Source organism: Pogona vitticeps, chromosome 2 (genome assembly GCF_051106095.1).
Source record: "Pogona vitticeps strain Pit_001003342236 chromosome 2, PviZW2.1, whole genome shotgun sequence".
Classification (NCBI taxonomy): Eukaryota; Metazoa; Chordata; class Lepidosauria; order Squamata; family Agamidae; genus Pogona; species Pogona vitticeps.
Window position 1 is genome coordinate 59,913,360 of NC_135784.1, and position 16,208 is coordinate 59,929,567.

General features: G+C 39.1%; 1 protein-coding gene across 1 annotated transcript in view; it reads right to left on the reverse strand.

Annotated features, from left to right (window-relative positions):
- The window catches only part of LOC110091165 (uncharacterized), a 103,448-nt gene that overhangs the window by 34,445 nt on the left and 52,795 nt on the right, over window positions 1-16,208 (reverse strand). Inside the window, exons 21-25 of the mRNA XM_072989524.2 lie at window positions 14,432-14,501; window positions 4,776-4,807; window positions 3,455-3,477; window positions 1,193-1,267; window positions 595-722 (exon numbers count right to left, since the gene is read on the reverse strand). Of these exons, the coding sequence (XP_072845625.2) occupies window positions 595-722; window positions 1,193-1,267; window positions 3,455-3,477; window positions 4,776-4,807; window positions 14,432-14,501 (328 nt within the window). The remainder of the gene's footprint in view (window positions 1-594; window positions 723-1,192; window positions 1,268-3,454; window positions 3,478-4,775; window positions 4,808-14,431; window positions 14,502-16,208) is intronic.

Below are 16,208 nucleotides of genomic sequence, written 5' to 3' on the forward strand. Positions count from 1 at the left end.
TTCTAGTCATGTAGTTTTTATTGTATTCACTTAGTAGTCAAAATCCTGTTATAGAAATTTACATGGCATACACTGAATCAGTGGTGAATGTGGAACATGAGGGCATGAAGAGTGGCCCTTGAAATTAGACATTTTCCCTCAACATGACTAAGTAGAGCTGTTCTATTGGAAGTGGAACTTACAATGGACAGAAAGTTGAGGTGGAATCGATGGACAGAGTTCTGTATAATCCATTGCTACTTCTGGATTTCTCACATTGGCAGTGGTGTAGGTTATGGCTTATATAACATACAGTATTTGGAGATAACATACATACATCACTGCATGTGTGAGGAACCCAAAAACATCACTATCAACAATGTTATCAAGTCAATTCTGGCTTATGGTAAATCTTTTCAGGGTTTTCTACATGTACAGTACTCAGATTATAACAACTCAATACACAGATTTAACTTCCTGTCCTATCTACTAGAAATAGCATGTCCCCCCCCCCATAGATCTCTTTAGATAGGGAAAGCCTCGTTCAAAGGTCACACCTTATGCCTCCATACTCTACATTTATGAATAATATTCAATAAAAATAAACAAGCTTACATTGCTGAGAGTTTGTAGGTGTAAAACAGTGGTTTCGGGAACACGGCCTTTTTCTAAGTTCTAGCAATAGGCGCCGTTCCTCTGCTTGGCGAATCCTTTCATTTTGTTTCCTCCTCCAGGCCACCACCCTAAACAAAAGGTAATGTGACATGTTGCTGTAAATTTAAATTGTTTCTGAAATGTCACTTACCTTACTTTTTAATTAAACCATAATCCAGTATGATAATTGATCTGTGAACTCTGGAAATGTCAATCAATACAGTCAACCAGGATGAGGAATTGTACATTCCACTGTTTTTAATATTTTATTTTCACTTCTGCTTATTTCGCAGAAAAACGCACACCAGTCTTAGTGTTTGAATGCCTTCAATAAAGAGAGTAAAATAATGTTGAAAACATACATGCCCCCACTTTCATTTGTTCCTTGACCTTATTTTGTGCCATTTGCTCCAAAGAAAATACTAATTTAAAAGTTTCCAGGAATCTTCCCAAACTGAAATTCAGCACGTGAACCAAGAAAGGTTCCCTAGACCAGGTGTAAAGAGAGCTCAAAAGAACATATACTTGGATAGAAATTAAGGTTAACAATTATCTGTACCTTATGATATCTTTTTCATAAGGGGATTCATAATCTTCATTTTGTTGCTGGTCAGTCTTTTTTCCTGAAAGGGGCCTATGAAGAAAATGAACTGCATATTAATTAAAACTTGGTTTGAATACATCAATGTTTGAGGTGCTGGATATATGAAGAAAATATCTAAGAAACATTTTAGTATACCCGTATTTTTCGCTCCGTAAGACGCACCTTTCCATAAGACGCACCCATTTTTAGGAGAAGAAAACAGGAAAATATAATCTGTTTTCTTCACTCCATAAGACGCACAGACTTTCCACCCCCCTGTTTTGTGGGGAAAAAGTGCGTCTTATGGTGCGAAAAATATGGTAATTTCCCAGCTGTATATATTCAATGTGATAGTGATTTGGATATATTTTACATCTTCCTGCTCACCTATTTCTTATTTTATTCCACATTATAGGTAGGGTAGGATTATAGTAGGTAGGATTACTAGTTTAAGCATCACGGAGTCTCTGCACTTCTGCCAGCCTCCAATGGAGGGACCAATCTCAGGGTGAACAACACTGGTGGAAGAAGACTTTGATTTTTGAGCATGAGGCAGCTTTAGAGGCTAACCACCATTTCCCAGCAGGCATTTTTCTGTCTGTCCAAAAAAAAGGGAAAAAGAATGGAGGAGGAAGGGAAAAAAGTGGCTTTCTCCCTTGTCTCTGGTTTTAACTAGATTCTGGATATGATGATCCAAATTTTTCTCATGATCATTTCCACAATCTGTTCCAACCTCCCCTTCCAACCTTTGCCTACCCTGCTTCCATAACAGAGAAGGCCTCACAATGACCTGTTCCATGGTCTAGGATTTTGATCTTGAAATTTCAGGATACATCTGACCTGGCATAGCCATTCTGTACAATGCATCCCAATCTGAGGTTTTGAAATAACCTTCTAAAATTCACAGGACGAAATCCAAGTGCTATGGTTGAGAAATGATACAGAAAGTGCCACTCTATGCATAATTTAAAAAACTGTATAGATATTTACAATAGAAAAATTAACCTTCAGGTTTTTATCTTGCATTGTGGAAATAAATTAATTCAGGATTAATGGAAGGGTCAAGAAAGAAAGTGTGAAAGCTGGATCACAGTTGGATATTAAGAAGACAAAATAATGACTACAGAAAAATTACATAGCTTTATCTGTAACAATAAAGAGACCACAATTGTTCAAGCTTTTCTGTGCCTTGGTGCATCGATTAACCAAAATGGAGAGAGCAACCAAGAAATCAAAAGAAGATTGGGATTTGGAAGGGTAGGCATGAAGGTGCTAGAAAGACCCTTAAATATAAGGATGTGTCAATGGAGACCAAGGTTAAGATCATTCAGAGATATGCTATGTATGGATATGGAAGTTGGACAATGCACATAACTGATAGGAAAAAATAAATTCATTTGTAACGTGTTGTTGGTGGGCTGCTAAAAAGACAAATGGGCTCTAAATCAAACCAAGCTTGAGCTCTTATTAGAAGGTAAAATGACTAAACTAAGCCTATGGCAATTTGGACACAGCAAGACAAAATTTTCTAGAGGAGACCATAATGGTCATAAACTTGAAGGCAATAGGAAAAGAGGGTTCTAATCTAATTTAAGATGGGTTGACTCAACAGAAGAACCCATGGCCTTTAGTTTAAGATTTGAGAGGTTTTTTGTAGGTCATTAATTCATATATGCAAATAAGTCAGAAACAACTTGACAGCACATAACGCACACAGGAGAAATGTATCAGCAAATGGCATACTGAATTATATTTCACCATGCTTACTCATACATCTAGCAAGGTTTGCATCACAGCACTTGGGAAATTTTATTCAATCATTTCACAGCATAAACGTTTATTGTTAAAGCAATATATTTACCATAAAATATATTGTAAATATATTCAGTGACATCTGTCCTGAATTATAGCAAAGAAATTTTAGTTTAATAAAATTAAAGTCATAACTTTAGTTATGGTCTAAAGTAGAAATTAATTTAGGTTTTTTTTTCCTGCCATGTGTTTTAAAAATTAACATCCTAAATAAATCTGACTGCATGTTACAGAGGACAAACCATGGTTTCATGTAACCATTTTCCTTACATGTGCACTTAGCAAGGGTTGCATCCAGTGGTGTCCATTCACCAGCAGAACAGACACCACGGGTGAAAGGGGCTCCCACACCCTGATAGTTCTTTCCAATTTACTTTAGAAACCTTTCTGGAGCAAATTGGATGGTAATGTTTTCATTGTGCATACCTTTTTCCAACTGATGTTGAAGCCTAAAACAGAGAAAAAGAGTAGATTAAAAAAGGGGCTTGGAATTTAAAAGGAATATCATCATCATCATTCTTTATTACAGTCACAGACCAGCAAGATTATAAAAAGACAGAACATACAGAAAACTCATATATGGAGTATATGAATCCTTCTTTCAAGGTGATTGCAACATTTTCTCTTTAGTTCTCATAGCAATCAATAAAAATTTAGACACCCTGTCAGTAATATAAGTGGGCTCACCCTCTAAACAGGACAGTAACAAATCTGTAGAAAGGAATATGCATTTCAGCTATTTCCTTGGGGGCGGGAGTGTGTTATTAATTTTATTGAAGACTTCTAGAATCTGGATTAACATGGCTGTGCTGCTTAAAGAAGATTACAGAAATCTTCCCACTGCCTGGTTATGCCATCTCTAACATATAGACCAGAATCCTGTGCAAACTGCTCATGAATCAGAATATTGTAATAGTAGTTTGACTTTTTCTTTTCTCACATGAGATACCCATTATCTTTTTTCACACATGGAAGATGGGCTGTTACAGTGGCCTGACTTACATTTGTCCAAGGAGCAAATCAAGAATCTAGCAATGTTCTGCTGGCAGAATCTTTTCTGTGCTATCACACAGGAGGATCTCAGGTATGGAAAATTTGATACACTAATATTGAACTCACTTACAAGACTGAATAGTTATACATAGGATTATCCTCTGCACTATCCATATGCAAAGCAGAGAAAAGTAAATATTTATTTATTTATTTATTTATTTACAATATTTTTTAGCCGCACCATTGCCAGTGGCTACAGTACTACAGTACCCTGTTTCCCAGAAAATAAGACCTAACCTGAAAATAAGCCCTAGTATGATTTTTCCAGATGCTTGTAATTCAAGCCCTACCCCCCCCCCCAAATAAGCCCTAGTTAAGTGAAACCCTGCTCTCCACCATTGTGCAGCAACCAGAAGAAGATGACGACTTTATGTAAATAAATGTAGATTGTTGCACATGAAAAAAAAAACATCCCCTGAAAATAAGCCCTAATGTGTTTTGGAGCAAAAATTAATATAAGACCCTGTCTTATTTTCAGGGAAACACGGTAGCCACACACAAAAACACAAAAGCTTCTTTTAAAACCTACTGCATGTAGAATACATTCAGGGGTGGGAATAGAATCCCTGTATTTGTACATATAATAATCTCAAAGAATCTCTTTGGAAACAAGATGAATTATTGTATTAAATATTAAAATAGCCATGTATGGGCCCTCTACATGACTACTGTTTAACTGATAAATATGTCATACCTTGGTTTCAAGGCCAGGGAATAGTTTTCCTCCTGATTTAAAAAAAAAAGGAATCAAAAAGATGAAAAATATTACTTTTCCTTAGCCCCTCGTTAATGCAGCCTAAATATTTATCTTGCTTGGGAATTTAATTTGTTATAAGCAGGATATTTTTCCTTGGGTTAGATTAATTAATTCTCATTGCTTTTGGCAGATCCTTATTAAGTATTACTGAGTCTGTGTCTGCATTGTCTTCAGTTATATATAAAGATGGCACATTTCCTTTAGAAAATTTTGAGTTATCATTTGTCATAGGAAGTCAAAGATTTTCACAGATGCTGAAGGTTTTCACGAATTTTAATTTTCTTCTTTTGCCTTAGAACAAAAGGTACAGGTGGTATAGAAATGGGCATGTACAGTTGAACAACTGTTAAGTAACTAATATCAGTTAGTTTGCTTTTAGCAAGCAAAGGCTGGCTTTATGTATGCTGGGATCCTGATTCAAATTTGGATGTATATGTACTTAAAACAATATCAAATTATAGCATGTCTTTAAATGCCTTATGTATTTTCTTGCACATATTTTTATTAACATTCCAGAAGTCTCCTACCTAGAATATAACCTCAGGAAAACATAATCCATATAAAAACAAATCGAATAATAATAAAACACCTGAAGGAATTGACCTAATACTTCCAAATGGGGAGGCCGCAACCCACAGGCCTCTCATGTATAAGATTTTTCCCTTTTTAAAAAAGTCCCTGGTCTTTAGGAATTTTAGTCATTTCTTGTCAGGGAAAAAAGTTTTTTCTTGACCAAAACTTGCTCAAGACAGTCTCCATCATTGGCAAATATGATCCCAGTGCCTCTTGAAAGGCCCCCAAAGCCTTTATAGGCTTAAAAAAAAGGTGTAGGAGATACAAGTAAGGGTGACACTCTAAATTCCCCAGACCTCTAAGAAATTGCCTATCCTTACTTTCATTCACATCAGGTGCAAGCAAAGAACTAGTAATTTTATCCCATATTACACATAAGCATTGTCCAAATGAAAAATATTAAATGGATCTGATAGAAGCTGTTGTATTATTTATTCAGCTGATGAAATAAACTGCTTCATGAGATGACATTTTTTTTAGAAAAAGGCCTTCTACTTTCATATACTTTGTGTACAAAAGATAAAACATTAGGAGAGCTGCTGTGAACTGGCCTTTAATTAGGGCTTTATGGTGAGAAATTCCCCTGTGTGAATGCTAAATGAATTCACATGAGATAGAAATACCAGTTTGGTAAAAGATAAGTGATGAATGCAAATTTGCATGCATTTCATTTGCTTTACCTGTGGGAGATGTTGTCCAACTGGTGGAGAGGAATTTTTACTTACATCGCTTCAATCTGTCATTAAATATGATGTGCTGTATGCTACATAACAATGACAGGACTGATGTCACTGCATGTGTGTCAGTGTGGTAATAATGCATTTACATAATAAGATCACATTCTGAATGCCCAACAATTTCTGTGATTCCTCTATAGTTGGGACTAAAAAGAAGGTCTTTTCATTGGCTGCTCTTTGGTTCTAAAACTTATTCCTAAGGGAAGGACCAGTTTCATTTCATCATTAATGGCCACCTGGAAATTTGTGGAGGCCTTGGCTCCTCAAAAGGCATTTTCTATGTCATTTTAATGAGCACTTTTAATCTACTTTGTCTTCTAAATATGTTTAAAATGTTGCCTGCTGTTTTAATTTTATCATTTGCTATGTTACGTATTTATGTTCAGTGGGTTTTGTAATTAATTATAAAGATATTTTAAATTTATGTTTAAACTTTTTTCTGGTTTTATCCCTTTTGAACTCCCAGAAGGAAAGGTGAGATAAAATGTACTAAAATAAATAAAAAGTCCTTCCCTGTCATCATAAAGGCATACTTCTGATTTTTCATAAAATATTCTTACTACAACAATACTTATAGTGCCAGTGTGGTGTAGTTGATAATGTGTTTGATGAGGACTTAGGAGGCCTGGTTTCAAACCCCCCATGCAGCCATGGGAAGCCATGATGGGAAGAGGAGGTAGCAATTGTAAACCTCTCTCAGATACCTATTAGAATCACTGTAAATCAGAAACAACTGGACAGAAAATAAAAATAAGCCTTTGGATGAAAAACTTCAGAGCTGAAATCTAGAAGTACTGACACTGGAATATAAATTGACAGAAGCATAGTGGGATGTAATTTTGACCTTCTAGCCACATGTAAGTTCATGCCACTCCAACGGTAACATCAAAGGTAACAATATTTGGGAAAAGTTTTGCAGTCTATTGGCCTAGAGATACACATTTCAAGTAAGAACTGCCATGCTTTCCTTTTAGCTGAACTATTTTGTACTGAGGATTTCAGAAATGCTTGCAAGGTGCTAATGATCTTTTCTTACCAATCATCCTCCATTTCTTTGAATGGTCTCCCACCTTTAAAGTCTTCAGTTATTCTGTCCAGATTATCATGTTTATATGGAAACTAAATTAGAGAATTATTGTACCCACTATTAACATACTGGCTGAAATCCAGCGATAATATCAGCAGCAGCAGCAGCAAACTACTCTTGATTAAAGGCTTCTTTTGGTGATTTTGGAGTGCATGAAATTTGTACACAATGCAACAACGTACACAACTGCACACAAAGACCTCTGCAACAAGATTTTGCCCACCAAATAAATTCTAAATTCAAAGCAAGCATCTGACCCTGGCCAATCATAAAGAACTGACATGTGAAACCGAACTCCACCCTGCTAGGAACTGACTGGAGGCAAAATCCTCTTTCCTCTGCCATCTCTTTTTGTAAGAGTCTCTCTCACTTCTTTCTTCAACAATAATCAAGCTTAGCCCATCCAGAGATGTGTGTGTGTGTGTGTGTGTGTGTGTGAGAGAGAGAGAGGCACACACGGAGAGAGAATGAGAGAGAGGGAAGGAGGGTGAAAGAGAGAGGGATATTTTAATTTATATACTCTAGAATGATGTGACATTGCTGTTGTTACATGTTACATATTTGATTTATGACAACACTGTGAATGAGCAGTCTCCAAAATGTCCTGTCCTCATCAGTGCTGCTCAGCTCTTGTAAACACAAGCATGTGGTGTCCTTTATAGAATCAATCCATCTCATATTTGTTCTTCCTCTTCTCCTATGGCACCACAAGCTCAAAAATCACCCCAATTGCCTACGTACGCCACTATTAAGATTTAAGAGGGTTGGGTAAAGGGAGTGCTGGAAAGAGTAAATGATTAACATTTAATCCTTCCAGATAACTCAGACCCTCCCCGGAAGGTATAATCTGAAACCCTTGAAAGGGTTTTCTAGGCTAGTAGACACAATCCACAGACGACTAGAGGTAGTGGATAAACTTTTAAAGCCTGAGCAGTGAGTTTAAATCAGATTAGACAAATTCCATAAAATATTTCTTAAATGCTACTTGGAAGTCCCATCCACAATATATTCACAATCAGTTTCTTTCCTTTTTCCTTTCATTAGCCTTCACAGTAGTATGATGTTATGGTGGAGCATGATTGTTCGTGTTTAGTCGTCCATCTCACATCATAGGCTTTCTTAGCAGCCTTGATGGCTGTAAAATAGCAACCAAACATGTGTCTAACCACAGTCCTATTATCATCCAAGGGAGCTTTCCTCCAGATGCTTTCTAGCCTTCTCCTAGCTTGTTTCAAAGCTGGCAACTCCCTGCTGAACCATGGGGAGGAGCAAGCCCTCCAAAGGACAGGGTGTTTAGGAGCAATGGAGTTGATTGCCTGGGTTGCTGCCAGATTCCATTCAGAAACCGGGGTTTTGACACCCACACCAATCAGCTCATCTGGAAACCCATCCAAGTCATCTTGGAACCAATAGGATCTAATACCCTGCATGGATGGACAATCTTAATTGTTCCCCTCTCCCCACGAAGGGGGGTTGTCATTGACAGGCCTAATTTCAGTAGGTATTGATCTGATCAATAGGGATAAGTTACAGAAAATTGAATGCTGGCTTCCAAAGAATAGCAAGGAGAGACAATAGGGCCTTCTTAAATGAACAGTGCAAAGAAATAGAGGAAAATAATAGAAAGGGAAAAACCAGAGATCTGTTCAAGAAAATTGGAGATATTAAAGGACCCCTTCCTGCAAAGATGGACATGATATAGGACAAAAATGGTAGGGACCTCACAGAAGCAGAATACATCAAGAAGAAGTAGCAAGAGTACACAAAGGAATTATACTAGAAAGACCTGCATTTCATGGACAACCCAGATAGTGTGGTTGCTGAGCTTGAGCCAGACATCCTGCAGAGTGAAGTCAAGTGGGCCTTAGAAAGCATGGCTAACAACAAGGCCAGTGGAGGTGATGGCATTCCAGATGAACTATTTAAATTCTTAAAAGATGATGCTGTTAAGGTGCTTCTCTCAATATGCAAGTTTGGAAAACTCAGCAGTGGCCAGAGGTTTGGAAAAGATCAGTCTACATCCCAATTCCAAAGAAAGGAACTGCCAAAGAATGCCCCAACTACCGTACAATTGCACTCATTTCACACACTAGCAAGGTTATGCTCAAAATCCTCCAAGGCAGGGTTCAGCAGCATGTGGACCGAGAACTCCCAGAAGTACAAGCTGGATTTCGAAGGGGTAGAGGAACTAGAGACCAGAGAATTCCAGAAAAACATCTACCTCTCCTTCATTGACTATGTAAAAGCCTTTGATTGCATGGACCACAACAAACTATGGCAAGTTCTTAAAGAAATGGGAGTGCCTGACCACCTTATCTGTCTTTTGAGAAATCTATATGTGGGACAGGAAGCAACAGTTAGGACTGTATATGGAACAACTGATTGGTTCAAAATTGGGAAAGGAGTATGACAAGGCTGTATACAGTGGTGCCTCGCTTAACGAGCACACCGTTTAACGACGAATCCACATAGCAATGAGGTTTTTGCGATCGCAAAAGCGATCACATAATGATGTTTTCAATGGGTAAACATCGCTTTGCGATGATCGGTAAGCGTTTCGCTTACTGATTATTGCGTAATGATCTTTTAAAAACAGCTGATTGGCGGCTCCAAAATGGCCACCGGGTAAACAAAATGGCCAACACAGTGTTTTCGCGCCCTTACCTCACTTACCGGGCAGCGAAAATGGCGGCCGGATGGAGGATTTCCACATAGCGGTGAGTTTTTTCCCCATAGAAACACATTAAACGTGTTTTAATGCGTTCCTATGGGTTTTTCCCCCGCATAGCGACAAATCTGGATAGCGATTATTTTTTCGGAACGGATTATCATCGCTATGCGGGGTACCACTGTATTGTCTCCCTGCTTATTTAACTTATATGCAGAATACATCCTGCGGAAGGCTGGAGTGGAGGAATCCCAAGCCGGAATTAAGATTGCTGGAAGAAATATCAACAACCTCTGATATGCAGATGATACTCTGATGGCAGAAAGTGAGGAAGAATTAAGGAACCTCGTAATGAGTATGAAAGAGGAGAGCTCAAAAAATGGTCTGAAGCTCTACATCAGAAAAACTAAGATCATGCCACTGATCCCATCACCTCCTGGCAAATAGAAGGGGAAGATATGGAGGTAGTGACAGATTTTACTTTCTTGGTTTCCATGATCACTGCAGATAGTGACAGCAGCCACAAAATTAAAAGCCGCCTGCTTCTTGGGAGGAAAGCGATGACAAACCTTGACAGCATCTTAAAAGGCAGGGACATCACCTTGCCAACAAAGGTCCACATAGTTCAAGCTATGGTTTTTCCAGCAGTATTGCATGGAAGTGAGAGCTGGACCATAAATAAGGTTGACCACGGAAGAACTGATGCTTTTGAATTGTGGTGCTGGAGGAGACTCTTGAGAGTCCCCTGGACTGCAAAGAGAACAAACCTATCCATTTTGAAAGAAATCAACCCTGAGTGCTCACTGGAAGGACAAATCCTGAAGTTGAGGCTTCAGTACTTTGGCCATCTGATGAGAAGAGAAGACTTCCTGGAAAAGACCCTGATTTGGGGGAAGTGTGAAGGCAAGAGGAGAAGGGGACGACAGAGGACAAGATGGCTGGACCGTGTCATCGAAGCTACCAACATGAATTTGATCCAACTTCGAGAGGCAGTGGAAGACAGGAGGGCCTGGAGTGTTCTGGTCCATGGGGTCATGAAGAGTCATACACGACTTAACGACTAAGCAACAACAATTGATCTGATCATGGCAAGGGCAACAGAGTCAAATTGGTCATCCTCAGATCTCCTTCACCCTGGCCAGCTTAAAAAAAGGTTCAACGTATGACCTGCCATGTGTGTGGGTCCATTCACCTGTTGGGAGGCCATGGTGCCTATGAAATCCAAGGCTGGACCAAGAACCAACACCTCAGCATTCATGTTGAAATCCTCCAGAAGCACAAAACTGGGGAACTGCAATATGGCAGCAGAGAGAAAGTCTGTCAGCCTTGGAAGGGATAGTGCTGGATCGCGGGGAATCAGTACGTGAATTGGTCAACAGATAGAGGGAAGCACTCTGACCTGGTGTTGGCCAGAGAGGCAGTCCTAATGAAATTTTGAAACACAATGACAACCTCACCTCTGTGGCCATCCAGTCTGCCCTGATGGTTAACAGAGTAATTGGGAGGGGGGGAAATCTGAGAGAGGGCTACCCCACTCTCAGCACCCAACCAGGTCTCTGTGATACAAGCCAGGTCAACCCTTTCATTCTCAATGAAATCTGCAGTTACTTGAGACTTGTTCTGGATTGACTTGGCATTCAGCAAACAAAAGGGTCAGAGTGGAGGGCAAAGGATTCCACCTGGGTGAGGGCCAGAACACTAAGACCTGGGATCAGTATTAAAGAATGAGTCTGGCTTCTCCTGAAATGGCCATTCCTCTAGACACCGTATCTCCCTTTACCAGTCACCACCAGAATCAACTCATGTCCCATAAGAATGGTTGGTGGGGGTCCTCCCTGGGAAAAGACAAGCTTCCCCCACTCCAGGAGAAAAGGCGGGGAAGAAAAAATAAAAATAAATGAATAAAAAATTAATTGACTTCCTCTCCCCACAAGTAAAAGGTCCCTAAGATAAAATTAAATACAAAATACAAAACTCATGACTTACAACCTCTAACTAATAAGACGAGGACAAGCATACATAAAAGAAAAATTAATTAACAGTAACAACACTTTTTATGGACTGACTGTCTTCAATTTCTGAATGCTATACAGGCTACAAACCCACCTTTATAGCATTTTGAAATGCAGAATGTGTTAGTGTGGATTAAAATACAGCATTACTCTCCTCAGGTTTTTATGTACAAAATTATTAAATTTGTACAAATATAATTGCCTGAATTTAATCATATATCTGTCTAGTAGGCAACTGCTGCTAGACAGAGGAGCAGAATTGGGGCATTGTCATAAGGTTAGCTCTTCAGAACCATGATGTATAAATAAATGTTAGAAATAGAATACAATGCATTTATTAAATATTTGTATGTTTTGCAGCCCAAATTCTCTAAAGCCAGACTTGTCATTTTTATCAGAAGATGACTATGAGATTCAAAAGGATTCAGAATAAAAGCTTTCATGAACTTCATACTTGCAGAAGAGTGCAGCCTGTGCTCCCTCTTCTGGCTAATTAAGGTAACGCATACAGCCTGGTTCCCCTCCACCCTGCCAATAACTGCAAGATGTATCTGTTGTATAGACCACCTAACTAAATGGGATCACTTTCAACTGATTACAGTGAAATCAGGGCCAACCCAAGGCATTTTGCCAGCTGAGATGAAGAAGCTGCCTCATCCACTCTGCCACCTCTTCCCCCAATCTCGTGGTGTGTCAACCTCTTTCTGGTGTTTCTGCTGCTTTCTGCAACAGAACAACACAACATTACCTGGGCCATCTCACACCATAATGTGCCCTGCTCCAAGGGACAATCTACACTGTTTTGTCTCAGAACAAAAAATTAGGAAAGCCCATGGGAATCTTTTGGTGGCAGCAGCATGTACTGTCCAAAGTTTAACAAACTTTAAATAGTGTTTGACATTATGGCAATGCATTGATGGCAGAAGAGTCCTCTGCTATCAACTGGCTCACAAAACGTCACTCTAATGAAGGATCTTTCCTTAGATTGGTGCATGAGTTACCTGGCAAATGCTGGATGGCCCCAAAGGAGTGCTGTTGGCCATTTCACTGCAGCAGCAGCTGTTGTTTTAAAATACACCATTACAAAGCACTGACCTCAAAGAGTAGGCAACTGCTGCTAGACAGAGGAGCAGAGGCTGGCAGAGTTGGGGCACTGTCGTGACATCTGCCACCTCTGCTGATCTGGTGCTATTTCAACAGGTGAATCCTGACTCATGAAGGGGTAACTCTAGGTTAACAGATATACATAGTTTTCAGAATTATTTTTGTTCTTAGAGTTTGATTCTCCACTGTGTCTCCTGGGAGAAGAGGCAGCCTGTGTAGCCCTGAGCAAGGTGCATAGTGCCAGAGCACCCACAGAAGAAGGGAACGGGAAACCGCCGAAATGTATTCTCTACCTAGAAAATCCTGAAAAGGGTCACCGAAGACAGAACTGACTTGAAGGCAACACAAGATTATTATTTATTTTTGTTCTGGTGTGCAACTGAAATAGTGAACTAAAAATAGGGTGGATTCCTATAAATGTTTACCTATGTATAAAATATACTGAACGTGGGATGGAGGGGAAAAAAGCCTCTGAAACTCCCTCCTACAGGAGACAAGGCTGGCCCCATTTTTGCTGTCCTTCCACAAGCAGATGGAGACCTTTCTCTTCAGGCAGGCTTTCTCTTAGTGATTGGCTGTCCGAGACAGTTTTTTAAAATGGAGTGCTATGCCTTGTAACTCTGTTTTTGGTTTTGATTTTGTTTACCATTTTTAGTGTACAATTAGTGTGATTCTTTTAAAATATTGGTATACATATTATTTTTAGCTTTTAAATCTTGTCTTTTTATGAAGTAAACCACCTTGGGTCTTTAGATAGATAGACAGACAGACATGCCTCACGAATATTACATAGCTGGCGTAAACTACTGATACTGCTATCCAAAGAAGGATCTTAAAATTGAACATATTTTCATCAAATATATTTGCTGTTCTACTACAGGAGTATGTAAAAATGTGGTCTTTGGAGTGCTGGGACTTTCCAGGCTTCTGAACCCCCGCCCCAAACCCCTTTTTAGTTTTTGTTCTCCATTCATAAATTGTCCTCTCCAAGAGATCTTTGTAAGCATTTTTTCATTAAACATAATTGTGTTCGCTCAGATCTGTTTTTTGTTTTGTTAAAGCTCAAAGCTTAAAACAGGCCCTGATGGTAGAATTTTGTTCAAATGGCAAACCACAACTCACAGAAGCTTCTTAGGTTATGATATGTAACTTTGGGGAGAAAAATCCCCATGAGTGCTGGGGATTACACATAGAAGGAATGTATATAACCCTCCATGGCCTAGCGGAGGGGAAATAGCCCCCAACACTCAGATACTGCCTGCACTTGTTCTGCAGCAACCACGCAAATAAGAATTAACATTACCGAGTTTTTAAAATATGTCATCTAATGTATATTGTGAAAAAAATTATTTCTTATTTCCTGCTTTCTCTGTGGAGGAAATGTGACTTAGTTTCAGATTACGTGATCTTACCAACAGAAACAACTGAATGACTTGCTCGGGAATATGGGATGTACATGGTATCTCTTGATCTCACAGCACTCTGGTAAAAAAAAAAAAGATGTTATTTTTATGCAACACACATTTGCAGGACAAAGGCTGAAATCCAGGAGTTAATTTGCAAATTGAGTATGTCCATTGAATCAGTGGGGATCTGGTGGGTTAACGCCTTTGTAAGTTCCATTGATTAAATGGGTGTACTCTCATTGTGATTTTTTTTACTGGGTTTCAGCCAATGCATGGGGAACCATGGTTGAGAAAGTAAGTTGAAATATATTTGCGAAGGCTTTCACGGCCGGGATCTAATGGTTGTTCTGGTTTTTTGGGGCTCTTTGGCCGTGTTCTGAAGGTTGTTCTTCCTAACGTTTCACCAGTCTCTGTGGCCGGCATCTTCAGAGGACAGCAGACTGTGCTCTGGTGAAATGCTTGGGGAAGGGAAATAGCTTACGTTCCCCTAGCATTTCTTACATATGCCCAATCTTGTGCTTGCAAGTTTAGGGACCCTATAGAATAAGTTTATGAGCAGGGTGATTGTGATGGGATGAAAGGAAAGAGAAATATATATCAGATGTATCCCACGGTAAGTTCAACTTTACCCACAGCAGTAGAACCTCCTTTATTTCTCTGATTCAGATGGAGCATTTTGCCTGATTTAGCACTAACCATATTCTCTTACAAGCTACGTTTGCAAATGCACTTCACATGTTAGTACACTTACAGTTCCAGTATTCTGGATAAAAATACGCAAGATCCCAGCTAACCAGAGTGCATCCCACCCAGGAGTGGCACTTGCTTTATACTTACGGTCTTGGATGCAGCACAAGGCTGCCATAGTAATTTGTATGGTTTCTTGCATTATATTGTGGTGAAATGTCGGTTTAGGGGCATCTATTCATAGCTGCTTATTCCTTCAAATTACAGATTTTGTATCATATTTTCTTCTGATGCTGATGCCAACCCACTATCGTGTAGGCCAGAATTTTTCAGAACAGGGGCTAAATTCCAATTTGGGAGGGATGTCAAGGGCCACACACTTTACCAGTGGGTAAAACCTAAGGCAGCATGGACGTGGTTGATTGTATCAAGAACATATTGGATCAAGCATTAGATTCACTGGGCAGAAAACATAACTTAGTTCCATGCAACAGCTTGCACGCTGCCTGTAATCAATAACATGTGTCTGTCTGATGATGAAATCAAATCAAACCTTCATTTCCAATAGGCTCCTTGGAAATGTCATGTAGTTAATAAAGTAAAATCAGAGCAAAATAAACATCTCCTGTCCTCACTCAGAATGACTGAGCTTTTGCCCCTCATTTTGCAGCCTCCTTTCTGTGAGAAAATCAGATACTTGAAAGGAAACATTTTATTGACTAGCAATTGCTTTAAGTATCGAAAGAGTTAAAAGCAGCATTGTAATGCTATTACTATAGTACAGATTCATTTATGCATAACACTACTGTTCTGTGGCTTTCATTATTTGTGTTTAAAGTCTATTCTGGTCTTAAGAATCTCATGAAGGAGGCCTAAGAGTCTGATCAAGGACACCAAGATTCTGTGTCTAGAAGGCATGCTCCCTTATGTAGTTAAATAGGTATAATTGTATAAATATATTAAAAGCTTCTGTGCCATCAATATTATCTCTGGAAACATAATATTAAAAGAAGCTTGTGTTTCATTCGTGTTATCTTTGGAATGTAAACACTGGTTCTTTTGCATGTCTAATTCTGGAGTCATATGTAACAAAGGA